The 26069-nt window shown below is 47.3% G+C and overlaps 1 protein-coding gene across 1 annotated transcript; it reads left to right on the top strand.

The window, feature by feature from the left end:
- Positions 1-22834, top strand: LOC140913800 (membrane-spanning 4-domains subfamily A member 15-like). Its single transcript, XM_073350600.1, has 7 exons — positions 1-33; positions 2502-2787; positions 4106-4222; positions 6163-6219; positions 18384-18509; positions 19434-19547; positions 22427-22834. The coding sequence occupies exons 2-7, from the start codon at positions 2515-2517 to the stop codon at positions 22538-22540; spliced, it is 801 nt and encodes a 266-aa protein (XP_073206701.1). The 5' UTR covers positions 1-33; positions 2502-2514; the 3' UTR covers positions 22541-22834.
- Positions 22835-26069: the final 3235 nt, after the last annotated feature.

Genomic DNA, 26069 nt, shown 5'->3' on the forward strand with positions numbered 1-26069 from the left:
TGGAAGGAGGACAGTAGCTGCAGCGAAAACAGAGTAAGTTCATCAGCGCAAACATTCTTAGGGTGACGGTTAAAATTGGGTGTTGGGGGCCATACTGGGGGAGGCTGTGGGGACACCCTGACAAGGACCCTTGTAATTTATGCTTCTAGAGTTGAGGGGAAAAAAGGTCAGAATTTAAAGAGCAGCAGATCCCATTACCTGACAAGCAGGGGAGAGAGGAGAGGAGGAGAAATTTGTGGCTCAAAGGCATATGCTCCTGTGACAGCAAGCGGCACATCTCAGACCTCTAGAAAATGTTCATACAGAAGGATGGAGCAGTGACACAACTTGCTTGCATTCACCCAAAGCTTTTCATGAATCAGCTGCTCTCCACTACGTGGCGCTAGCCAGTGGGTAAAAGGGGCAAGGTTCAGAGATTGGGATGGTCTTGACACGGTCTGTGATGTCTCCTGTCTAATAACAGTTGGCTCTGGGGTGAGCACTTGGTGCTTCCAAAGGGAGGTGCCTCTGGCAAACGTGGTGTCAATCGGCCGCCTTCCCACCCCCACAACCAGGGCCGGCTCTACAGTTTTTGCTGACTCCAACAGTGAAAAAAACTGCCGCTGCAGACGACAAAAGGGACAAGCTGCCGTCGATTTGCCGCTGCGGCCGGCGGGACAGAGAAGCTGCCGCCGAATTGCCGCCGCAGCCGGCGGGACAGAGGGGCTGCCGCCGAATGGCTGCCACCACGGAAACACTGCAGCCCCTTTCTAACTGCCGCCGCAAGCGCCTGCTTGGACCACTGGTGCCTGGAGCCAGCCCTGCCCACAAAATCCCCCAGCCAAGGAACAAAGTACTCTGGCCTGGACCGTGAAAGGGAAACAGAAATTGGACAAAAGGGGGTTGCACAGGTTGGAGAGAATAGAATCTCTGGGAAGGAAGAGACAGTCCTGACTATTCCCATGGCCCTTTAGCCTTTCCTTTCTCCTTACTACCCACATAGGTTAGAACCGCATTTAGATTGAGAGCTTTCAGGGCCTGAAGGAATCATTATGGTCATCTAGTCTGATCTCCTCTGTAACAGAGGCCAAAGAACTTCCCCCCCAGGGATTTCAGCATCAAGCCTCTTAATTCCTGCTTGCACTAAACTGAATGTATGTAGCTCCAGCAGCTAGCCACTACATCTTGTTATGCCTTTGTCTGCCAAATGAAAGAGCTCTCTCTCCTTAGAAATCATCTCCCCACTTATAGATCGTGACCACAACCTGCTTTCCAGTGCTTGTTAACACTTAAAAAATATCTGGAGCCTCTTAACAAGCCAAACCTAGCAGCAGCTGGGAGCATTGTGAAGACTGGCCCCTTATGGGGTTAGTGCTGTACATTGCCATGCGGGTGCACCTGTAAATGTCTCGCAAACTAGGAAATACACATATAACCCTCTGCAGCCATATTTCTTTTGGAGTGTTGGGAGATTATTAATAAGCCTTTGTGCTGTTTACTAGAGCCGGTTCAAAATTTCATTTTTTTCCAGAGAAAAATTCAATTTTCAGTGGAAATCTGAATACCAAAATATTTTCATTTGGAAATGCTGACTCATAGGAGTGGTCATTCCTTGCCTCATTGCCCCCCTTTCGCTCTGTAGCCCAGGAATCCTGGTCAGACATCTCCTATGGTGCACCATGGTCCTTCCTCCTGGAAATGGACACAGTGCATCATGGGAGTCCATAGCACATGATGGGGGATGTAGTCCAGCCAAGGAGCTCAGCCTGCAGAGGAGTATGGGGATATGCGGCAACTGAACTACATATCCCATGAGGCACCACAGCAGTATAGCTGAATTGTAATGTTTTCAGTTTAGAGCTTTCAGTTTTTTTATGCAAACGTGAAGTTCTGTGCAAAGGAGACCCTTTCCACACATACAAATATCCACTTAATGAAAAACCCAATTTTCCAGCAAAAAACAGTTTTGATGGAAAATTTTTGGCCAGCTCTTTTGTAAATGCTTTCGGGTCTGATCCCATGCCTTTGAAGTTAACGGGAATGTTTCCTTCGCTTCAATGGGAGCAACACTAGAGCCTCTGTGCCAAAGAACCCGAGTTAATTTCACCCTCTATCAACCCTAGGATAATCAGTTACACAGCTCTGGAAAATTCCATCCCAAAAACTGAATGATCCAGAAAGTTAAAAGCACCTGGAAAAGGAGGGGTGGAATGGAGACACTTGAGCTCCTTGGCTGAGATTTTAAAAGCCAACGAGACTGTTTTGCCACACAAACCCCATTGAAATTAATGGGAGTTGTGTGGCTGAATCCTTGAGTCAGCTTTCGGAATCTCAACCCTGAGCTTTAAGGTGTTGCTCGTGCTCCAATTATAGCTCCAGGAGAAGGACAAAATCATGGCAGGGACTCAAAGGGGGTTGAGCAATAGGTAACGAAGATTCCTACTCAGCATGGCCCAGGGGCTAATTTTGGGACTAGTGTTATTACATATGGCTTAATCTGGGCTAATCTCTCTTTTCTGCAGCATCTTCGCCATCATGGCAGCACCAGGAAGCATGGCCGATGGGGTGCTTGTGTTCATGCCCCCAAACAGCGCTGGTGTCATCCACCAAGGCCAGGGGGGATTAAGTGTCATTTCCCAGACTCCTGGGATGGTGCAATGTGGGCCTCAGCAGTTCACAGTCATGAACCAACTTGGGAACCAACCTCTTGGGTCAACGTACCCCAGGTGTCCCGCTGAACAGATCGCACAGCTAAGAAACGTAGGGATGATGGAGATATTCCTCAAAGCACAGCCCAAGACCCTAGGGGTAAGTGTGATCTTTGCTCCCAGTCCATGAGGATGAGTCATTTCAATACCGAAGGGCCTGAACAGTGGCTGAAGGCCTAAGCATGAGCAAACTCCAGATTCCACCCTTTTCTTTTTTACTTTAACCAACAGCTTTATGGGAAGGATGCCAAGAAGCTGGTACCATCAGGCCTCTTCCTGAGACTTCATTGCTTTGTAGGGGGTGGTGGATGGAAATACACCCAGAGTTCCAGGGGCACTGAATCCTCCTAGCTGCCCAAACAGGGAGAAATGAGGATTAATCAAGCAAAGGAGAAACAGGGGGAAAGGATTATAAACCAGCTATTTCTGGAACTAATGGAACAAAACAGCCCCATCTTTGGGAGGTGGGGATGGCTATTAAACTGGTGTAAATCAATGTAGCTTCATTGTGCTAATTCACTCCGGCCGAGGATCTGGTCTGAGAAGAAGCAGTTCAAACCCAGAGTCCCACTCCTAGTTACTGCAGTGCAGAGCTGATTCCATTCACCCTTGCGCTGCTAGTGAAAACAACCAACCTGCAACTTCTATTCATCAGTCTACATGGATAAGCCAATGATTGGTTGTTTATTTACAATTATGTAAATAAATAAGCAAATCCATTAATAGATTTGAAGTCCAAAAGGGACCACTGACCTCCTGTATATCACAGCCCAGAGAACCTTCCTGCTGAGGGGACCATTAGGGGGAAGAGGGGAGCGCGGGGAGGTTGACATTTTTTCAATGGGAAATGTAGTTTCCACAAAAATCAAAGATTTCCATTGGAAAAATCAAAACAAAATATTTTGGTTTTGGGTTGGGTCTTCCCAAATCAAACTACCTCAATTTGTCAAACTGAACTGTTTCCTCTCAAGTCAGTTTGACATTAAACTGCACCCACGTGAGCTGCTACGATGCCTCAAGGAAGTTGAGGTGATTCTTCCCAATAGGACTGGCTCCCTATTCCAAACTACGCCTTCCCAGCTGCACTGCGGTCGTCTCTTTTACTGAACCACCATGGTATGCCATGAGAGTCCCATGATTCTGCATGTGAGATGTAGTCCATGTAGGAAGTCTAGCCCATAGAAGAGAATGGGACCCCAACTACAACTCCTAAAGGGCAACGGTTTGACAAACTGAAATGAAATGTTTAACATTTTCCAAACTGAAAATTTTCAGATTTCAGATTAAAACAACAGTCTAAAGATCAGAATTTCTCACAGGATGGAGCTCTAATCAGCTCTGTTCAGGACAGGGTGCTCTGCTCATCCCCAAGATGGGGGGAAATTGGCTCCTCTTACTTCCCCATTCTCTTCCCACAGGCCATCCAGATCTTGATTGGGCTGATACACATCGGCTTTGGAGGTGTCTCTACAATTTTCATTAAATACATTGCTGTCTCTGGCATCGTTGGGTACCCGTTCTGCGAAGGAATTTTTGTGAGTAGAATAATTTAATGCTTTTATGAAATGATGGCATGACCACATGGATAAATAATAATTGTATATTATTAAAGCTCTAAATGGACACAAATCAGACATCAGGAACATACAAAAGCCAGTAGGAGAACACTTCAATCTCCTTGGACATTCTATAACAGATTTAAAAGTAGCCATACTTCAACAAAAAAACTTCAAAAACAGACTTCAAAGAGAAACTGCAGAGCTTCAATTCATTTGCAAATTTAACACTATTAATTTGGGCTTGAACAGGGACTGGGAGTGGCTGGCTCACAAAAAAAGCTATTTTCCCTCTCTTGGTGTTGACACCTCTTCATCAATTATTGGGAGTGGACCACATCCACCCTGATCGAATTGGCCCTGTCAGCACTGGTTCTCCACTTGTAAGGTAACTCCCTTCTCTACATGTGTCAGTATATTTATGCCTGCATCTGTAATTTTCACTCCATACATCTGAAGAAGTGGGTTTTTTTACCCACGAAAGCTTATGCTCAAATAAATCTGTTAGTCTTTAAGGTGCCACCAGACTCCTCAATCTGCATTAATCTGTATCATGCAGTGCCCCGGAATAGGCTTCTAAAAACCTTCCCCATGTGCCACCTTAGTCCCCCAGTAAAACCCACCTACATGTGCTTGAAAGACAGGAGCCTTCCACCAACTACCACTCTCACAATCCCTGCTATCTTACCTTGTCCTGGCTTCTCGTTTTGAAAATCTGCTCACCCTCTTCACCAAAACTGTCTTGTTGGGCTGGTGTTAAGGGCCAAGATGCTGTGAAGTCCCTGCCTTAGCCCCTCTCCAGGGCCGACGTTGGCACTCAGACACCTGTGAAGTCACTGGCTCAGCACTTCTGCCTACTGGGCTGTTGTCAAGGCCCAAGCCTTTGTGAGGTCACTGTCTGAGCATCTCTAGCTTACTAGGCTGAGGTCAAGGCTCAGGTCTCTGTCCCTTTGCAATTCCCCTGGCTGAACTGGGCCTTGTTAGGGTTTTATCTACCCTGAATCGGGGGTGGAGGCGAGGAACATTGCCTGATGAGCAAAAAGGGCAAATCTGCTGTCACCTTCCAACCAAGGGACTATTCAACTCTTAAGTGAAATTGGTAACTGCTTCACCACAGACAGCAGAGTATGGAGGTGACAGCAGGAGGCACTGCAGGTCTGGATTGAGGCATGTTAGCACAACTGGGAGGCTGGAGGACAGGTAAGGTGACCAGTTTTTCAAAAGGCAAAAGTAGGACACATGCAGAAGCCCCACCCTCCGTGTGGCCCTGCCCCCTGGTCCTCCTCTTCCCCCAAAGCCCCACCCATCAGCCAGGCTGGAAGCCAGAGCCAAGCCATGTGGTAAGAGTGGCCCAGGGAGCCCAGGACACTGTGGGGAGCCCCAGATCCTCCATCTGCCCTGAGCAGGGGGCTGGGGGACCTGAGAGCAACCCCCAGCCTGTGTCCCCACTACAGGTCAGTCTTGAAATGTAGAGGTACTCCAATCCCATGGTGATGGGAGTACTATACAACTTCCATAGGTGGAGACATAGGCAGAGGATGGCACAGCTGCATTGGATGGAAGGTGGGGTGAGGAACCTGGTGACTTCCTGAGCTCTTCTCAGGACCATCCAGTCATTGCTCTATTTATGGGGAGAAGAGCAAGCTCAGTTGTCAAAAAGGAGCAAGAACTCAGAAGGAGGAGAGAATCTGGGGGGAAAGATTATGGTATGGGTGTCACCTTAACTGATTAGATTGAAGTGAACCTGGATGGCAGCATTATTAGATGGAAAGTGCTCTCTAAGCACGAGGTATAATTATTATGACTGCCCCTGCTGAGAGAAGTGTCATTCTTTCCCTTTGCTTCCATCACATAGAGCCTGTCTCAGAGGAGAGATCTTTCTTGTAAGTGTGAATGATGGTTTTCTCTTTCCCGGGCAGTTCATCATTTCTGGATCCCTCTCGGTTGTAGCTGAGAATCGTGGCAACATCTGTCTGGTGAGTTTCTAGAGAATGTTCCCATCCCTTTCCTAACAGGAGGGGGCGGATGATTCTCAGAGTTTAGCTCTGCTTCGCCCAGGGCACTATCCAGGAAGAGTGGCTGATGGGAAAGAGCAGAGTGCTTGATCAAGAACATGGAGAAGGAATGTTGGAGAGGGAGAAGGTGGGGGAGGTAATATCGTTTACAGGACCAATTTTTGTTGGAACTTGTATTGGAGAGGAAGACAGAAGAGACAGGGTGGTGAAGCACTGGAATGGGTTACCTAGGGAGGTCGTGGAATCTCCTTCCTTAGAGATTTTTAAGGTCAGACTTGACAAAGCCCTGGCTGGGATGATTTAGTTGGGGTTGGTCCTGCTTTGAGCAGGGGGTTGGACTAGATGACCTCCTGAGGTCCCTTCCAACCCTGATATTCTATGATTCTATGACAAATAGGGAGCTGGAAGAGAAATGGGGATACTTTAAACGGCTCCCTGCTGTCTGCCTGCTGTATCTGTAGCAGCAGCTTGTGGCTCAACAACCACCTTCAATTTTTCTACTGACACATAAACCTCAATTAAGAGCCCAATAGAAAGGAGTCCAATAGAAAGAAAAGCTGCAAACTTTTCAGCCAGGCTACCAGGGAGCAAAAGAAAGACAAAGTGTCCAGGGAGGCTGAAAAAGGGAAGTTAGAAGAATTAAAGTAACCAGAAATATATTCAAAATAGTGAAAAGAAGCGGACTTCCAGCTAGGCCCCTACTGAGCAAAGCACTAAGGGTATGTCTACACTACGAAATTAGGTCGAATTTATAGACGTCGATTTTTATAGAAGCGATTTTATACAGTTGATTGTGTGTGTCCACACTAAGCACATTAAGTCAACGGAGTGCGTCCACAGGACCATGGCTAGCGTCGACTTCCGGAGCATTGCACTGTAGGTAGCTATCCCACAGTTCCCGTAGTCTCTGCCACCCATTGGAATTCTGGGTTAAGCTCCCAATGCCTGATGGGGCAAAAACATTGTCGTGGGTGGTTTTGGGTACATGTCGTCAGTTGCCCCTCCCTCCGTGAAAGCAACGGCAGACAATCATTTCGCGCCTTTTTTTCCGTGCGGACACCATGCTGCTTTCAGCAGATGATGCAGTAGGACTGCAAACCATCATCATCCACCGCTTCTGCTGCACCTCTGCTCTCCTGCAGACGCCATACCATGGCAAGCGTGCAGCCCGGTCAGCTTAGCTCACCAACACTGCCACTGTTGTGTTCTGGTGCTGCTGGCAGCAGACGGTGCAGTAGACCTGCTAACCATCATCATCCACCTCTTCTGCTGCAACTCTGCTCTGCTGCTATTATCTCAATAGCTAATTTCTCCATGTTGTCTGTCATGGGCACCCGGGTACATGTGTTCTTCCTTGGGAAACGTGTGTGGTGCTAACCGTCGTTCTCCACCACTTCTGCTGCAACTGTGGTGAAACACTGGAATGCGTTACCTAGGGAGGTGGTAGAATCTCCTTCCTTAGAGGTTTTTTAAGGTCAGGCTTGACAAAGCCCTGGCTGGGATGATTTAACTGGGAATTGGTCCTCCTTTGAGCAGGGGGTTGGACTAGATGACCTTCTGGGGTCCCTTCCAACCCTGATATTCTATGAACTCTGCTCTCCTGGTCTCATGAATCCACCTCGCAGGTCCTCTCGTCATTCTCTATAAATATCTATTCTCGTGGCATCCGTCGTCAGCCATTGCTTCCGCTGCAAGTCTGCTCTCCTGCAGACGCCATACCACGGCAAGCATGGAGCCCGCTCAGATCTCCGCAGCAGTTATGAGCATTGTAAACACCTCGTGCATTATCCTGCAGTATATGCAGAACCAGAACCTGCAAAAGCAGGCGAGGAGGTGACGGCAGCGTGGTGATGAGAGTGATGAGGACATGGACACAGACTTCTCTCAAAGTACGGGCCCCAGCAATTTGGACATCCTGGTGGCAATGGGGCAGGCTCATGAAACGAGGACAGACTGGTGGGACGGCATAGTTTTGCAGGTCTGGGATGATTCCCAGTGGCTGCGAAACTTTTGCATGCATAAGGGCACTTTCATGGAACTTTGTGACTTGCTTTCCCCTGCCCTGAAGTGCAAGAATATCAAGATGAGAGCATCCCTCACAGTTCACAAGCAAGTGGCAATAGCACTATGGAAGCTTGCAACGCCAGACAGCTACCGATCTGTCGGGAATCAATTTGGAGTGGGCAAATCTACTGTGGGGGCTGCTGTGATCCAAGTAGCCAACGCAATCACTGAGCTGCTGCTATCAAGGGTAGTGACTCTGGGAAATGTGCAGATCATAGTGGATGGCTTTGCTGCAATGGGATTCCCTAAATGTGGTGGGGCAATACACGGAACGCATATCGCTATCTTGGGACCTGAACACCTTGGCAGCCAGAACGCAAGAGGTACTTTTCGATGGTGCTGCAAGCACTGGTGGATCACAAGGGACTTTTCACCGACATCAACATGGGATGGCCGGGAAACGTACATGATGCTCGCATCTTCAGGTACTCTGGTCTGTTTCAACAGCTGCAGGAAGGGACTTACTTCCCAGACCAGAAAATAACCGTTGCAGATGTTAAAATGCCTGTAGTTAACCTTGGGGACCCAGCCTACCCCTTAATGCCATGGCTCATGAAGCCATACACAGGCAGCCTGGACAGTAGTAAGGAGAAGTTCAACTATGGGCTGAGCAAGTGCAGAACGGTGGTAGAATGTACATTTGGACCTTTAAAAGTGCACTGGTGCAGTTTACTGATGCGGTTAGACCTCAGCAAAACCAATATTCCCATTGTTATTACTGCTTGCTGTGTGCTCCACAATATCTGTGAGAGTAAGGGGGAGATGTTTATGGCGGGTGGGAGGTTGAGGCAAATCGCCTGGCCGCTGATTACGCGCAGCCAGACATCGGGGCAGTTAGAAGAGCACAGAAGGGCATGCTGCACATCAGAGAAGCTTTGAAAGCCAGTTTCATGACGGGCCAGGCTACGGTGTGACAGTTCTGTTTGTTTCTCCTTGATGAAAACCCGCCCCCTTGCTTCACTCTACTCCCCTGTAAGCCAACTGACCTCCCCCCCTTCGATCACCGCTTGCAGAGGCAATAAAGTCATTGTTGTTTCAAAATCATGCATTCTTTATTAATTTGTCACACAAATAGGGGGATAACTGCCAAGGTAGCCCGGGAGGGGTGGGGGAGGAGGGAAGCACCGGGTGGGGTGGGGGAGGAGGAGAGGAGGAAAGGACAAACCCACACTGCACTTCAAAACTTATTGAATGCCAGCCTTCTGTTGCTTGGGCAGTCCTCTGGGGTGGAGTGGTTGGGTACCCAGAGGTCCCCCCCCGACCCCCCGCATTCTTGGGCATCTGGGTGAGGAGGCTATGGAACTTGGGGAGGAGGGCAGGCGGTTACACAGGGGCTACAGCGGCAGGCTGTGCTCCTGCTGCCTTTCCTGCAGCTCAACCATACACCAGAGCATATCAGTTTGATCCTCCAGTAGCCTCAGCATTGCATCCTGCCTCCTCTCATCATGCTGCGGCCACCTCTCCTCTTGCTCATCCCGCCTGTCCTCATGTTCATTTCCTGCTTTCCTGGACTCTGCCATTGTTTGCCTCCACACATTCTGCTGAGCTCTTTCAGTGCAGGGGGACTGCATGAGCTCAGAGAACATTTCATCACAAGTGCGTTTTCTTCGCCTTCTTATCTGCATTAGCCTCTGCAATGGAGATGATAGGGGGAGTGTTGAAACATTTGCAGCTTTGGGAGGAAAAAAAAGGGAGAGTAGTATTTAAAAAGACACATTTTAGAGAACAATGCGTAGACTCTTTCACAGTGAACCAAGCTGTTAACATAACAGCACATGTGCTTGCCTCTTGTATTGAGGGCCTGCCGGTTTGGTGTGAGAGATCACAAACGCAGGGCTGGGCAACAGAATTTGGCTTGCAGCAGCCATGATAAGCCACAGTCTTTTGGCTTCTTCAACCTTCATAATATGTGAGAATGGTTTCAAACAGCAGCGCCCTCATTTCCCATAGCAAGCACCCGTTTGGTTGGCCATTTAAAATGGGTTGGCCATTTAAAAGGAGGGGCTGTGGTTTTCGGGTTAATGTGCAGCACAAACCCAACTAAACCCCCACACACACCCAATTCTCTGGGATGATCATTTCACCCCTCCTCCCACCACGTGGCTAACAGCAGGAGTGACTTCTTTTCAGCCACAGGCAAACAGCTCAGCAGGAATGGCCACCTCTGAATGTCCCCTTAATAAAATTCCCCTATTTCAACCAGGTGTCCATGAATGATATCACTCTCCTGAGGATAACACAGAGAGATAAAGAACGGATGTTGTTTGAATGCCAGCAAATACCGGGACCATGCTTTGTTATGCAATGATTCTAGACTATGTGCTATAGGCCTGGTGTGGTAAAGTGTCCTACCATGGAGGATGGAATAAGGCTTCCCTCCCCAGAAACCTTTTGCAAAGCCTTTGGAGTACCTCCAGGAGAGCTTCAGGGAGATGTCCCTGGAGGATTTCTGCTCCATCCCCAGACACATAAACAGACTTTCCCAGTAGCTGTACTGGCCGCATCCCAAGTCTTCAGGGCAAATTAATCATTAAATACGCTTGCTTTTAAACCATGTATTATATTTATAAAGGTACACTCACCAGAGGTGCCTTCTCCGGCTTCATGCTCTGTGAGCCCAGGTTGGGAGGGTATTGGCTCCAGGGTGATAAACAGTTCCTGGCTATCGGGGAGAATGGTTTCATCTTCCGCCTCCTCATCATCTTCCTCCTCCCCAAAATCCTCATCCCTGTTGCATGAGACTCCCACATGGCAGGAGTCCACATACAAGGGTAGGGTAGTGGTAGGGACACCCCTAGAATTGCATGCAGCTCATCATAGAAGCAGCATGTCTGAGGGTCTAACCTGGAGCAGCCGTTTGCCTCTTTGGTTTTTTGGTAGGCTTGCCTCAGCTCCTTAAGTTTCACACGGCACTGCTGTGGGTCCCTGTTATAGTCCCTGTCCTTCATGCCCTGGGAGATTTTTTCAAATATTTTGGCATTTTGTGTTTTGGAACGGAGTTCTGATAGCACGGATTCCTCTCCTCATACAGCTATCAGCTCCAGTACCTCCCGTTCGATCCATGCTGGAGCTCTTTTGCGATTCTGGGACTGCATGATGAGCTCGCCACGCTGGCCAAACAGGAAATGAAAATCAGAAGTTCGCAGTGCTTTTCCTGTCTACCTGGCTAGTGCATCTGAGTTGAAAGTGCTGTCTAGAGTGGTCACAATGGAGCACTCTGGGATAGCTCCCGGAGGCCAATACCGTTGAATTGGGTCCACACTACCCCAAATTCGACCCAGAGAGGTCAATTTTAGTGCTACTCCCCTCGCCGGGGAGGAGTACAGAAATCGATTTTAAGAGCCCTTTATGTCGACAAAAATGGTTTTGTCGTGTGGACAGGTGCAGGGTTAAATCGATCTAACGCTGCTAAATTTGACCTAAACTCATAGTGTAGACCAGGGCTAAGTATCTGTGAGACTTAAGGATGTACTAAAAATTAAGTATGTTTTTAAGTGCTTTCCTGAATTGAGACCTAAAGGCAGATCAAAAAATAGGGGAATGAATGAAAAATGAAAAATGTAGAAATTTTTTCACACACCCCCCCCCCAAAAAATCACGATTTCAATGAAATTTTGAAAATTTCAACCAGCTCTGCCTCTTACCTTTTACCTGCTATTTTCTTTTCTCTGCATAGTAGGAACAGTTTTTTTCTAAGTAGAAAGACACATTGCATAATTCACCCTATGAACCGTACTCTGATAACAATGAGCCATTCCTAGGAATATATTAGCTAGCTATTGGTAGGCTTCAGAGGTGACTAAGGGCTGCAGTAGCCAACTGCTATGGTTTATTGCTGTGGTCATGAGACGTGAACGTCCAAAGTGTCATAGGCTTGGTTTGTATGAAGCCTGAAAATTCAGGCAGTTCCTTGAACTCCCAAAATTACATAAACTGTGAAATCTCATTTTTAATTGAATTTATTGCTTATAAGAAGACCTACGACAGAAAAATCAAACTCACTGTTTACCCTGGAACATACACAGCATGTGTAAGTGACTGTTAAACCAGCCACAGGGCTTAGAACTTGGGAACCTTCAGCAACTTGGGAACCTTAGAAGGAAAAGTCTCTACTACTTGAGCAAGCAGATGGGGAGCCTTAAATGGATGCAGCAGCAGCCTTAAAACCCTTCTGTGGCTCAGCTACTAGAGGCAGACAAGAACTCTACCCTTTCCTAGCATGACTTGCCTATGGACAGTGCAACATTAGCCCCAAACCACCTCACCAGTGCGCCTCACCCCAGGTCTGCTGGGACCACCTCCAAGAGTGAGTGTATAGATCAGCATTCCAGCCCAGTCAGGTCTTGGCCTGTTTTTTGCATGTAGTACCCTGTTCACCTGGTTACCTCTTCTATGGGTTTTGAGGCACAGGCCTGGGTTCTTCTGGAACCTCCTCCAGCTCAGCAAGATGTAACTTCCTTATTTCCTTCCCATATGTATTTATTTGGCAGTGCTCCCACCGCCCTCACTCTTTCCAGGGCAGCTTGGAAGAGAAATTCTAACCACAAAGTAACCTCAACTTACTTGCCAGATAGTTGGAGACTCCCAAGAAATAACATAAACATATACAGTATATTCAAGACAGCCATCTTCTTCGTGCAGGAGTCAGGCTGCTTCTGGTGCTAGTATTTCGCCTCCCCACCAAAGGGTGCAGGGCTCAAGGTGCAGATTATAATAACTCTACTAAATTCCAAACTTCAATCTCCCACCCAAGCACTCAGACACTCTCACAGCAGGCAGGCAGCCCTGAGCTAGCAGCCAGAGCCGCGGTGCCATGCGGTGGCTGATTGTACCTGGGGAGCTGAAGGGCTGTCGGGGGTGGGGAGAGTTTTCCCAACAAAACTCCATAAACTGGGAGTCACCTTGAAGAGGGAAAGGGCCTAGCTGAGGGATTTTGCTTCCAGGTGCCCAGAGGCCAGTTCTCAGGGGGAACCCTGCATGAAGGAATGGACTCACCACCTCCCCACACAGCCAGTCCTGCCCTTTCTGTGGCTGGCTCCAGACCCCTCCAAAATGGCTTCCCCCCTCCCACTGTGCTCCCAGGGGCAGGCATCACACTTCTTATTGGTCAGGCTAGCTCTTCTTCCCAGGCTATCACTTGTCAATCATTTGACTCTGCCCTTTCCCTCCTTTCTCTCAGACACTGCCCCTCCTCCAAGCAGCCTACTTGCCATCCACCCCCTGTCACTGTCTCCTCTCTCCATCTTGGTTCCCCGGCAGACCCTGAGTCTGCCCATGGTTTGCCTCCCTCCCAGGGACAGTGCCTCTCCCTGAGCAGCCAGCGTACAGAGCTCCGGGAACCTGGCTGAGCTCCTTGGGGGTGACACACAGCCAACAATGGAGCCAGTTACTCCAACTGAGACTTCCAGCCACCTTCCGGTCAGCCATGAGATATCAGACAGGAGTCATGTGTTGTCACCAGCTGGTCACTGAGAGATGCAAAGCCCCAAATCCAGTTCCCAGTGCCCCAAGAAGAATCGGGCTTTTTCATCATGAAAGTTCTAGTCTTTCGTGGGGGGGGTAGGAGGGTTGTCTTTATTGGCTGAAGAGAAAATGCCAGTAGAACAGCTTGGCTGTTCTCTATGGGTGCCATTCTCAGTCCTCGCTGCCATAACATAAGACCATAAGAACGGTCATATTGGCCCATCTAGCCCAGTATCCTGTCTGCTGACAGTGGCCAGTGCGAGATCCTCACAGGAAATGAACAGAACAGGGCAATTATTGGGTGAAGCATCCCCTGTTGTCCAGTCCCAACATCGGGGGAGTGAGGCTTAGTGTAAGAGGGCTGTTGGTCCCTTATTGAAACTGTGGGAGGGAGAGGTGGGGGGAAGGAGAAGGACTGAAGCGGGTTCTTATATTGGTCTATTAAATTTGTATTAAATTTTTTCAAAATATATATAGAGAAAAAACAAACTGTATTTAAACTACTTATACTATATTAACCATTTGCTACCTAACCTTAGCTATATATGAAACATTTAATTATGTATATAATATGAATGGTTAAACTATGAGTCAATTATTTCTATTACACAATTTACAGACAAAATTTGTTTGTAAAAATCCAACTAGCTACAGCAAAAATATTAAGTTATCCTAAAGAATAGAAGCAAAGTTCAGAGGAGGGGAATAGAGTTGGGGAGGGAAGGAAGAGGGTAGAGAGAAGGGGAAAGCAGGAGTGCGGGCATTCATTAAATAGGGGATTATTCAGATATTTCCAGAAAAGCATCCCATATCTCTGAGACTTGTTCTTGGGTATGTCTGTTACAGAACACAAGTCCTTTCCATGGTGGCCATGCTTATGATATCTATGTTCCAGTCTTCAATTGTTGGTCACTTTTTGGATTGACATGCTTTTAGCAATTACTAGTGCTCTGCTTAGCCAATGTTTTTCAGATTTATTCAGCTTCCAACCAACATCCATTAGGTTTAAAATTACATTTTTAGCTTGTAACACAATTTTATCTGACAGGAAAAAAGTAACTCTGCAAATAAGTTCTTCCAAAAACATGAGTATAGACGTATTCCCAGAACATATAGGTGAGCTGGTTCTTATGTGGGACTTCAATCACCCTGACATCTGCTGGGAGAGCAATACAGCAGTTCACAGACAATCCAGGAAGTTTTTGGAGAGTGTTGGGTACAACTTCCTGGTGCAACTACTGGAGGAACCAACCAGGGGCCATTCTCATCTTGACCTGCTGCTTACAAACAGGGAAGAATTGGTTGGGGAAGTAGACGTGGGTGGCAACCTGGGCAGCAGTGACCATGAGATGGTCGAGTTCAGGATCCTCACAAAAGGAAGAAAGGAGAATAGCAAAACATGGACACTGGACTTCAGAAAAGCAGACTTTGACTCCCTTAAGGAACTGATGGGCAGGATCCCCTGGGAGGCTAATATGAGGGGGCAAGGAGTCCAGGAAAGCTGGCTGTATTTTAAAGAAGCCTTATTGGGGACACAGGAACAAACCATCCCGATGTGCAGAAAGAATAGCAAATATGGCAGGCAACCAGCTTGGCTTAACAGTGAAATCTTCGGTGATCTTAAACACAAAAAGGAAGCTTACAAGAAGTGGAAACTTGGACAGATGACTAGGGAGGAGTATAAAGATACTGGTCAATCATGCAAGGGGTGTAATCATAGAATATCAGGATTGGAAGGGACCTCAGGAAGTCATCTAGTCCAACCCCCTGTTCAAAGCAGGACCAATCCCCAACTTAATCATCCCAGCCAGGGCTTTGTCAGGCCTGACCTTAAAAACCTCAAAGGAAGGCGATTCCACCACCTCCCTAGGTAATGCATTCAAGTGCTTCACCACCCTCCTAGTGAAAAAGTTTTTTCTAATATCCAACCTAAACCTCCCCCACTGCAACTTGAGACAATTACTCCTTGTTCTGTCATCTGCTACCACTGAGAACAGTCTAGATCCATCCTCTTTGGAACCCCCTTTCAGGTACTTGAAAGCAGCTATCAAATCCCCCCTCATTCTTCTCTTCTGCAGACTAGACAATCCCAGTTCCTCAGCCTCTCTTCATATGTCATGTGCACCAGTCCCCTAATCATTTTTGTTGACCTCCGCTGGATGCTTTCCAATTTTTCCACATCCTTCTTGTAGTGTGGGGCCCAAAACTGGACACAGGGTGCAGTCCACGCCATCCTCCAGATCATTAATGAAGATATTGAACAAAACTGGCCCCAGGACCAATCCTTGGGGCACTCCACTTGATACCTGCTGCCAACTAGACATGGAGCCATTGATCCCTATCCGTTGAGCCCGACTATCTAGCCAGCTTTCTATCCACCTTATAGTCCATTCATCCAGCCCATACTTCTTTAACTTGCTGGAAAGAATACTGTGGGAGACCATATCAAAAGCTTTGCTAAAGTCAAGGAACAACACGTCCACCGCTTTCCCCTCATCCACAGAGCCAGTTATCTCATCATAGAAGGCAATTAGATTAGTTAGGCATGACTTGGCCTTGGTGAATCCATGCTAGCTGTTCCTGATCACTTTCCTCTCCTCTAAGTGCTTCAGAATTGATTTCTTGAGGACCTGCTCCATGATTTTTCCAGGGATTGAGGTGAGGCTGACTGGTCTGTAGTAATCAGGAAGGCCACAACACAACTGGAGTTGCAGCTAGAGAGGGATGTGAAGGATAACAAGAAGGGTTTCTATAGGTATGTTAGCAACCAGAAAAAGGTCAGGGAAAGTGTGGGACCCTTAATGAATGGAGGAAGCAACCTAGTGACAGATGATGTGGAAAAAGCTGAAGTACTCAATGCTTTTTTTGCCTCGGTCTTCACAGACAAGGTCAATTCCCACACTTCTGTCTTCGGCAACACAGTAAGGGGAGGAGGTGAGCAGCCCTCAGTGGTGAAAGAACAGATTAAGGACTATTTAGAAAAACTGGACATGTACAACTCCATGGGTCCAGGTCTAATGCATCCGAGGGTACTGAGGAAATTGGCTGATGTGATTGCAGAGCCATTAGCCATTATCTTTGAAAACTCATGGCAATCAGGGGAAGTCCCGGACAACTGGAAAAAGGCTAATCTGGTGCCCATCTTTAAAAAAGGGAAGAAGGAGGATCCTGGGAACTACAGGCCAGTCAGATTCACCTCAGTCCCTGGAAAAATCATGGAGCAGGTCCTCAAGGAAATGATTTTGAAGCACTTAGAGGAGAGAAATGTGATCAGGAACAGTCAACATGGATTCACCAAGGGCAAGTCATGCCTGACCAACCTGATTGCCTTCTATGATGAGATAACTGGCTCTGTGGATATGGGGAAAGCAGTGGACATGATATATCTTGACTTTAGCAAAGCTTTTGTTACGGTCTCCCACAGTATTCTTGCCAGCAAGTTAAAAAAGTATGGATTGGATGAATGGACTATAAGGTGGATAGAAAGCTGGCTAGATTGTCAGGCTCAACAGGTAGTGATCAACGGATCAATGTCTAGTTGGCAGCCAGTATCAAGCTGAGTGCCCCAGGGGTTGGTCCTGGGGCTGGTTTTGTTCAACATCTTTATTAATGATCTGGTTGATTGGATGGATTGCACCCACAGCAAGTTCACAGGTGACACTAAACTGGGAAGAGAGGTAGATACACTGGAGGGTAGGGATAGGATACAGAGTGACCCAGACAAATTAGAGGATTGGGCCAAAAGAAATCTGATGAGGTTCAAGAAGGACAAGTGCAGAGTCCTGCACTTAGGAAGGAAGAATCCCATGCACTGCTACAGGCTGGGGACTGACTGGCTAAGCAGCAGTTCTGCAGAAAAGGACCTGGGGATTAAAGTGGATGAGAAGCTGGATATGAGTCAGCAGTGTGCCCTTGTTGCCAAGACAGCTAACAGAATATTGGGCTGCATTAGTAGGAGCATTGCCAGCAGATCGAGGGAAGTGATTATTCCCCTCTATTCAGCACTGGTGAGGCCACATCTGGAGCATTGCATCCAGTTTTGGGCCCCCCACTACAGAAAGGATGTGGACAAATTGGAGAGAGGGCACAAAGCGGAGGGCGACGAAAATGATCGGGGGGGCTGGGGCACATGACTTACGAGGAAAGGCTGAGGGAACTGGGCCTGTTTAGTCTGCAGAAGAGAAGAGTGAGAGGGGATTTGATAGCTGCCTTCAACTGCCTGCAATGGGGGTTCCAAAGAGGATGGAGCTAGGCTGTTCTCAGTGGTGGCAGATGACAGAACAAGGAGCAGTAGTCTCAAATTGCAGTGGGAAAGGTCTAGGTTGGATGTTAGGAAATACTATTTCATAGGAGGGTGGTGAAGCACTGGAATGGGTTACCTAGAAAGATGGTGGAATCTCCATCCTTAAAGGTTTTTAAGGCCCATCTTGACAAAGCCCTGGTTGGGATGATTTAGTTGGGGCTGGTCCTGCTTAGAGCAGGGGGTTGGACTAGATGGCCTCCTGAGGTCTCTTCCAACCCTAAACTTTTATGATTCTATGATAACCAAACCTGTTTTCTGCCTACACACAACCTGACCCTCTGCACGTCTCTCTCAGGTGAAAAGCAGCCGGGGAATGAACAACACTAGTGCCATCTTCTCATCCATTGGGATAATTCTCTTCCTAACGGAGCTGATTTTGAATACGTCACATGACCACAAGGATGAGGAATATCGTTGGTTGGTAAGTGGCCAGATTCTGCCATAGAATTATAGAAGTATAAGGCTGGAAGGGACCTCAAGAGGTCATCCAGTCCATCACCCTCTGCTGAGGCTGTGTTATGTCTACCTGGACCATCCCTAACAGGTGTGTTTTTAAAATATCAGGTAGCTGGAATTGTCCTAAGTCCTTGACTCCACGGTAGAAACTGTCCATGTGTTCAGCTCCAGACCTTTGATCTGGGGAAAAATTGACAAAAGTTTGCTCTTAACGTGCTTGGTTCTGCTCTTGATAAAGCCAGTGTCAAAATTCCTGTCAAAGTCAAAAACCAGGCAAGGACCATGCTTTTGTTCTGTGTTTTCTGCAGCACCTAGCACAGTAGGGTCCTAGTCCATGACTGGGGTTTCCAGCCACTATCAACATACAAATTAATAATAATAATAACTCCTGTTGACTTCATCAGTAGCAGGATTGGACCCAAATACCTGTTTTACTTTGTTTAATCCCCACTTCACACAGATGGGGAAATTAAGGCACAGGGAGATGAAACGACATGCCCAGCGTCACCCAACAGGCCTAGATTTTCTTAATCCTAATCCAGTGCTCTATGCACTAGACAACACTGCCTCCATGCTACAAAATCCTGGCTGGCCAACCCGGGGAGCGTCTCAGGGGCGTATATCCCTGTAGACTCAGGAGAAAACAGAATTCTATGATCTCCTGACAGTGGTGTGGCTCCATGCATCACAATTACCGGGGCTACTGAGTAGTTAGAAAGAGGAGGAGAATTCTGTGTGCCTGGGAGGAGGGAAGAACTAGAACCAGATTTCTACATCCCCCGAAGTGGGAAAAGAGGGATTTTTTATGCACCTCACAGCAGCCTTGTGCAATGTTACACCTCTAGCAGTCAAAATTAATTAGCATCCCCTGTGGTTTTATGCTCTCCAGAGTGCTGGGAAGGGGATCACGGGTATGCTGCTCTTGTTGTCCATCCTGGAGTTCTCCATTGCTGTCTCAACCTCGTACTTTGCATCCCAAGCCATCCGCTATACCCCCAACACCGTGAGTCTTCCAGCTCTCAAACGGGATGTGAATCAGAGCATGTGTTGAAAGGAGGGGGAGATGTACACCTCTGCGAAGCGCCCTCCCTGATGGGAGGAGTGTCCCTGGGGAAGGGCCTGAATGTGTATGAGGGAGGCAGTGATGGGGGAAAGTGACAGGCCCTGATTTAGGGCTGGTTGACAAGTCTGTCAAATGGGGTTTTTTTAATGGGAAACTGGGGTTTTGACTACATGAGAATTTTAGCAGAAAGCACCTGCTTTCTCCAGAAAATGTTACTATTTTGCCAGAACACTGAATGCCTGAAAACCAATCTATTTAGATTCAAAGTGGTGCCAGGGTGCCTCATGGCAGTTGTAGTTAAGCTGCCGTGTACGCACATTTTCCCTTCTGGGCCATGTTCTCTAGCTGGACTACATCTCCCATGATGCACCATGGGCAAGGGTGCTTGTGACACATAGCCTCATGGGAGATAGAGTCCTGCCAGTGACCGTGGCCCATAAAGGACAAAAGAAGTATAAGGCACCCAAACTACAACTCCAGTGAGGCACTATGGTTCCATGTTGAATCAACATATTTTGGTGGTTGATAGATTTTTGATGACATTTTTGGCAGGGAAAATAGCCCTATTTTCTGGCTCTTTTTACCTTGGTTCCTAACTGGGCTGCTGGCACCACGATCCAAGTTACTGAATCTTTTTTTAATGGGGGGAAGTAATCCCAGTTTTCATTGCCACCACGTTGACCTTCATTGTCAGTGTTTTAATTTCTGTGGGGCTGCATTTCATCTTCCCAGGTGGGGATGAGGGGACCCAGGAAACTGTAACTGGGCCAGATTCTGAGCTGCAATCACACTCTTTTGTGCCACTGAAAGTCACTGGAGCTCTCCAGCAGAGAATTCTCTTGGCTTGGAATTCCCCGCCTGGCACAGCCAGCTCTTACTCCCTTGGTGGAGGCAATGTATTGAGGGCATAGAATCATAGAAAATTAGGGTTAGAAGGGACCTCAGGAGGTCATCTAGTCCAACCCCCTGCTCAAAGCAGGACCATCACCAACTAAATCATCCCAGCCCGGGCTTTGTCAAGCCGGGCCTTAAAAACCTCTAAGGATGGAGATTCCACCACCTCCCTAGGTAACCCATTCCAGCGCTTCACCATCCTCCTAGTGAAATAGTGTTTCCTAATATCCAACCTAGACCTCCCCCACTGCAACTTGAGACCATTGCTTCTTGATCTGTCATCTGCCACCACTGAGAATAGCTGAGTTCCATCCTCTTTGGAACCCCCTTTCAGGTAGTTGAAGGCTGCTATCAAATCCCCCCTCACTCTTCTCTTCTGCAGACTAAACAAGCCCAGTTCCCTCAGCCTCTCCTCGTAAGTCAGGAGACTATGGCATGGCCAGAGTGCCTTGTGTTCCAGCAATACCTGACAGGTGGACAACTCCTTTGGGGTCATCACCAGCCTCATTGTTTTAGAGCAGCTGCTGGGGCTAGCACAGAACCAGCCATGGAATCATGATGCTGCAAACTCCCCGCCCAAAAGCTACAGCTTTGGACGTTCCCTCCAGGGACAATGTTTCTAGCCAGACAGGAAAATAAATGAATCCAGGCAACAAAAACTCCTTGTTTGGGGTCAACTCACTGCTGTGATGGTGGTGTAGAATCTGACCTTCTCAAAGGCTGGCTGCCTCCCAATCAGCAGGTCTCAGGTCCGTTCTCTGAGCACCTTTGCATAGTGAAGGGGGTAGCTGAGATGAGGTTGACCCCTTGTTGACCTGGGAGTAGGTCACACACTGATAGGCTAATGTTTTCTCAAACTGTGATGACAACTGTTAAGTATTTATGAAAAAAAACAGTTTTTGTCTAAATGTTCCATAGACATTTTTTATTTTTTTTCAGCAACAATTCAAATACCAGAATATTTTGACAAAATCAAAAGATTTCAATTTAGAAATGTTGCCATGGTGCCTAATGTGGTTTGTAATTTGAATGCCTCATGTTGCCATTCTCCTTTGTATGACAGTCTCCTTGGTCTGACTACAAGTCCCATGACGCAACATCGTCTGCCCTCTTGGTGGGGGGAGGTTGTTGCATCCTGGGAGACCCTGGCCATGGTGCATCATGAGAAATGTAGTCTAGCCTATGAGCCTGACCCATAGTGAAGAATGGGGACACTAGGCAACCAAACTACATTTCCCATGAAGCACTGCAGCAGCATCTTCAAATTGAAATCTTTTGGTTTTGGGGCATTCACTTTTTTTTATGAAAAATTGAATTTTTCCAGGGAAACTGGATATTTTTTCATGAAACATTTTGTTTAGTTACACAGAAAAGTTTGGGGATTCTGTTTTTGTTTTGTTTTTTTTGTTGAAAAGCAGCTTTTTGACAGGAAATTTTCAAGCAGCCCTAGCAAGGAACACAAAGGGACACTCTGTAGCATAGTGAGACCTACCGTGTTAACTCTTTAAGTGCCTTACAGCAAACCTGCTGCAGTCAGGACCCAAAGGAAGTATAGATTCTGTATCCTCGAGTATTGCAAAAGACCATGGTCATGTTCTGTGACATCTGGGAGCCATGCACCTCCACAAGGAAAATCCTACAGATAGTGAATTGGGGGTTGATCGTGGAATTAGTGATGATGGCACAGATTCATCCCTGGGATAATGCCAGTCGATACAGGAGACTTATAAAAACTAGAGAGATGAGGAAGATGATGGTGGTAATGCTGAAAAATATGTTGATGGAAGGATGAGGAAGGTGGTGGTGATGAAGAATGTGAGGAAGATGATGGAGCGAGAATGAAGGGGTGAGGAAGGTGATGGTTGTGGGGGTGAGAATGAAGATAATGATGTTACTAGTGAGGGCTGATCTCTTTTGTTTTGCAGGCCATTGCGTTCAGGCCATGTGCTGCCAATGAAAACGTTGGGGTTCCCTCCACACCAGTGCCCCCTCCACCACCTTACACCAATGAGGCTTATGACCCCAAAGAAGAGACCTAACAATGGGCCTCATAAGGAACTCCTATGAGAGATGGCTCCAGCAGCAGCTCCTCTGAGAAGTAAAACCCAACCCTGTCCTGCATGATAGATCTCATTTCATTTTCTGAGGGGAGTTCTAGTACCCAGCTCCATTGTTCGTCTCACAGGGAACTCATCCCACCTGCCGCACGATTTGTAGTTCATGGTACACAGAATGAAATAAGGTGATGACTCACCAACACCGTTCAGCCCCCCCAGAGGCTTTGGTCCTGAAAGTTTCCCTTGGCAACTTTGTCAATAAAGCTTCAAAATGGATCCTGAGTCAGTTTAAAGCACTTGTTCACAGATATGTGTCTGCGTGTGCATGTGGCATGCGTGTCTGTGTGTGCAAGTAGTATATAGATGTGGCATATGCGTACCCACATGTAACTCTTACCACACATGTATGGTAGAGCAGGGAGTCCCCTTTCACTAGTAGCATACATCACAAAACCGACTATTGCAACTAGCACTAATTTGTTTGTTGTGGGCCCCGAAAGTTTCACACACTTTCTTCCTTTGGAACGTGACTGAAGCATGAAGGGCTTGTCTTCACATACAGCATTAGAGCTGCATCGTTGTAGTGTTTTAGGGAAGATGCTCCTATGCCGATGGGAGAACTTCTCCTGTCAGCGTAGTTAATCCACCTCCCTGAGAAGCAGTTGCTGTGTCGATGGGAGGTGCTCTCTCATCGACACAGTGTTGTCTATCTGGGGGGATTAGGTCGATATAACTACATCACTCAGAAGTTTGTGGATTTTTCACACCCTTGAGTGCCGTAGTTATACCGATATAGGTCTATAGTGTAGACCTGGCCTAAGGCCATTTAAGTTGACTTACGGAATGTCAATGATCATAAGCCACTTTAATTACATAGGTTCTGCACGTCCACACAATGCTCCTTGTGTTGGTGGAGTGTGTCCATAGTCATTGCTGTTGCAGCAACAGAGAGTGTTGCATCATGGGTAGCTACCCCACTATGCAGTTCACCACCCTCTGCCACTGGGACCTCTGGGAACAGATCACAGTGTATCATGGAGGCATGCTCGCCATCCCATGATGTATTTCTTTCCATCCCATCATTCCATGGGCTTCTGACTTCATTTTGCACCATTTTTCACCAGCCCTTGTAAACTATGTGCCTGCCATCTCTGCCTGAAACATGGATCCTGAACTGCTGACCAGTCTGGTGATGATCATTATGAACACAACACGGCTGATCCTGCAGTATATCATGAGCTGTAAAACAGAGAGTGAATCAGAACCATTACTGGGGTCAATATAGGGATCAGTCCTGGGACCAGTCCTGGGATCAGTGCTTTGACCTGTATTGGGTCCAGTCATGGGATCTATTCTGGGATCAGTGCTGGGACCAATACTGGGAAAAGTACTGGAGTAGTACTGGAGTCTGTACTGGGACCAGTCATAAGACCAGTACTGGAGTCTGAACTGGGACTAGTACTGGGTTCTGTACTGAGACAAGTCATGGGACCAGTACTGTGGTCTGTATTGAGACCTTCAGTGTGGTCTGTGCTGATCCCAGTAATGGGACAAGCAAGTCATTAACCTGTATTAGACCAAAGTATTACAATCCTCTGGAGACTAAGCTATTGTGTCAGAGGCAAAGACCAGGCGGGACCGAGATCTGCCAATCCCTGAGGCCCCTGCAATGGCAGGGCATTGATTCAATGAGATACTTAAGGCACAGACTAGAAATTTTCCAATGGAACTTTTATCCATTAGTTGAATGCCAATTCGTTGAAAGCGAAACATGGCAATTTTGATGACATTTCATTTAGAAAGTCATCATATTTAGATCTTCTGTTTCACCAGGACGTTTCATTTCAATGCTTGTATTTTATGTAATAAAATGTTTAAAAAGTCAAAAATTGGAACGACTCATTTTGATCGACCCAGTGCTCACTTTTGGATGCAGGCCAGTACAATAAAGGCCTCTGGTTTCCATGCATAACGCGGAGCCCTGAGACATTGTCTCTCCTTCTCCTTCAACCATGGATGCCACCAGGGGTGGCGGCAATAACTGGTCACATTGGCATACCAGGGGTATTCCCACCTGCCCACAGCAGAAACAAGGTGCTGTTCTAATTGGTCCCACAGGGACCTGCCTGAGACACCCTGCCTGGAGAGGACCTTTAGGGAGAATATCTCCTCCATTCACCAAACTCCTCCTATAAATCATCCAAGTTTTCTATCAAGTGGGAGCCCACTGGAGTCAGCCAGGAAATGTACCTTCTCTTCCACAGGTAAGTCTGGCCATGCCAGGCAATGGTAGGATCAGGATCCCATTCGCCCCCTACCTCTGGCTTGAATGAGGTATGAGGTATTGTCTAGCCCCCTCCCTTCTCTACCCGGTGATTAGCCCTAGGACCATGATGGCCAAACATGGATTTAATCTTTCTCTCCTTCACTCAGGAGATGGCTGTGAATGGCAGACATTCAGGGATCTTTGTGGTGCTTCACACACTGCTGCCTGGACCCACCAGTCAGACCCCAGTATTGATCCCAGCATGCACCCCTGGCTGCCATCCAGCACACAATCACAGCCCATGCCCAGTTTTGGGTGTTAGCCTTTTTCCCTAAAAGAGGAGTATGGGGTGGGACACCCAAGTTATGTTTAAAACCAGCCCTGAGATCTTCCAGCTGGATCATCAGGTCACAGACATGGCAGAAGAGAGCACTAGGTCTCCTCTGATGTGCATCCTCCCCACAACCCCCATGTAGCGTCTCACTTCAGTTTCAGTGTTGGCTGCTGAGCAGAAAAGTGCTTCTCCACAGGTCAGCTCTTGTAAAAGCAAAGACTCCATCTGCCCCTAAACTTCATGGTAACCTGCCTTCTCCAGTGAGTAAGGTCACAACTGAAATGATATTTCTGATGCCCAGGTCATGTCCCAAGAGCAGCTAGGAGTTCAAAGTTTATTTGCTCATATCACAAAGAGTTTGGCACAATGTGCAAATTACTAGCACGTGGGTGCTGTCTACAAAGGTTTTCTTTGAAAAGAAGGAAAGGTAAAGGGGTGACATGATCACAGTCTAAGAACCAACATGGAGAAGAGAAAGCTGTTAATAGAGGGCTCTTAGTCTAGCAGACAAAGATCTAACAAGATCCAATGGCTGGAAATTGAAGCTAGATAAAGTCAGACTAGAAATAAGCACAATTTTTAATAGTGAGAGTAATTAACCATTGGAACAAATTACCAAGGGCTGTGGTGTCTTCTCCACTATCGGAAATTTTTAAATCAAGACTGGGTATTTGTGAGAAGGATCTGCTCTAGTTCAAATGGAAATTAACTCAGGGAAGTTCTATGGCCTGTGTTATAATGGAGGTCAGATGATCACTGTGGTCTTTCTGGCCTTCAAATCTATGAATATGAAGAGGAACGCTATTAGATAAGCAGATAGGACCAGATCCTCAGCTGGAATAAATCCCCTCTGACCTCCATAGGGCCAGGGTGCCCCCAGTTTTTCCCATGGTACACACTGTCAATCCCTG

This window comes from Lepidochelys kempii, chromosome 6, assembly GCF_965140265.1.
Source record: "Lepidochelys kempii isolate rLepKem1 chromosome 6, rLepKem1.hap2, whole genome shotgun sequence".
NCBI lineage: Eukaryota > Metazoa > Chordata > Testudines > Cheloniidae > Lepidochelys > Lepidochelys kempii.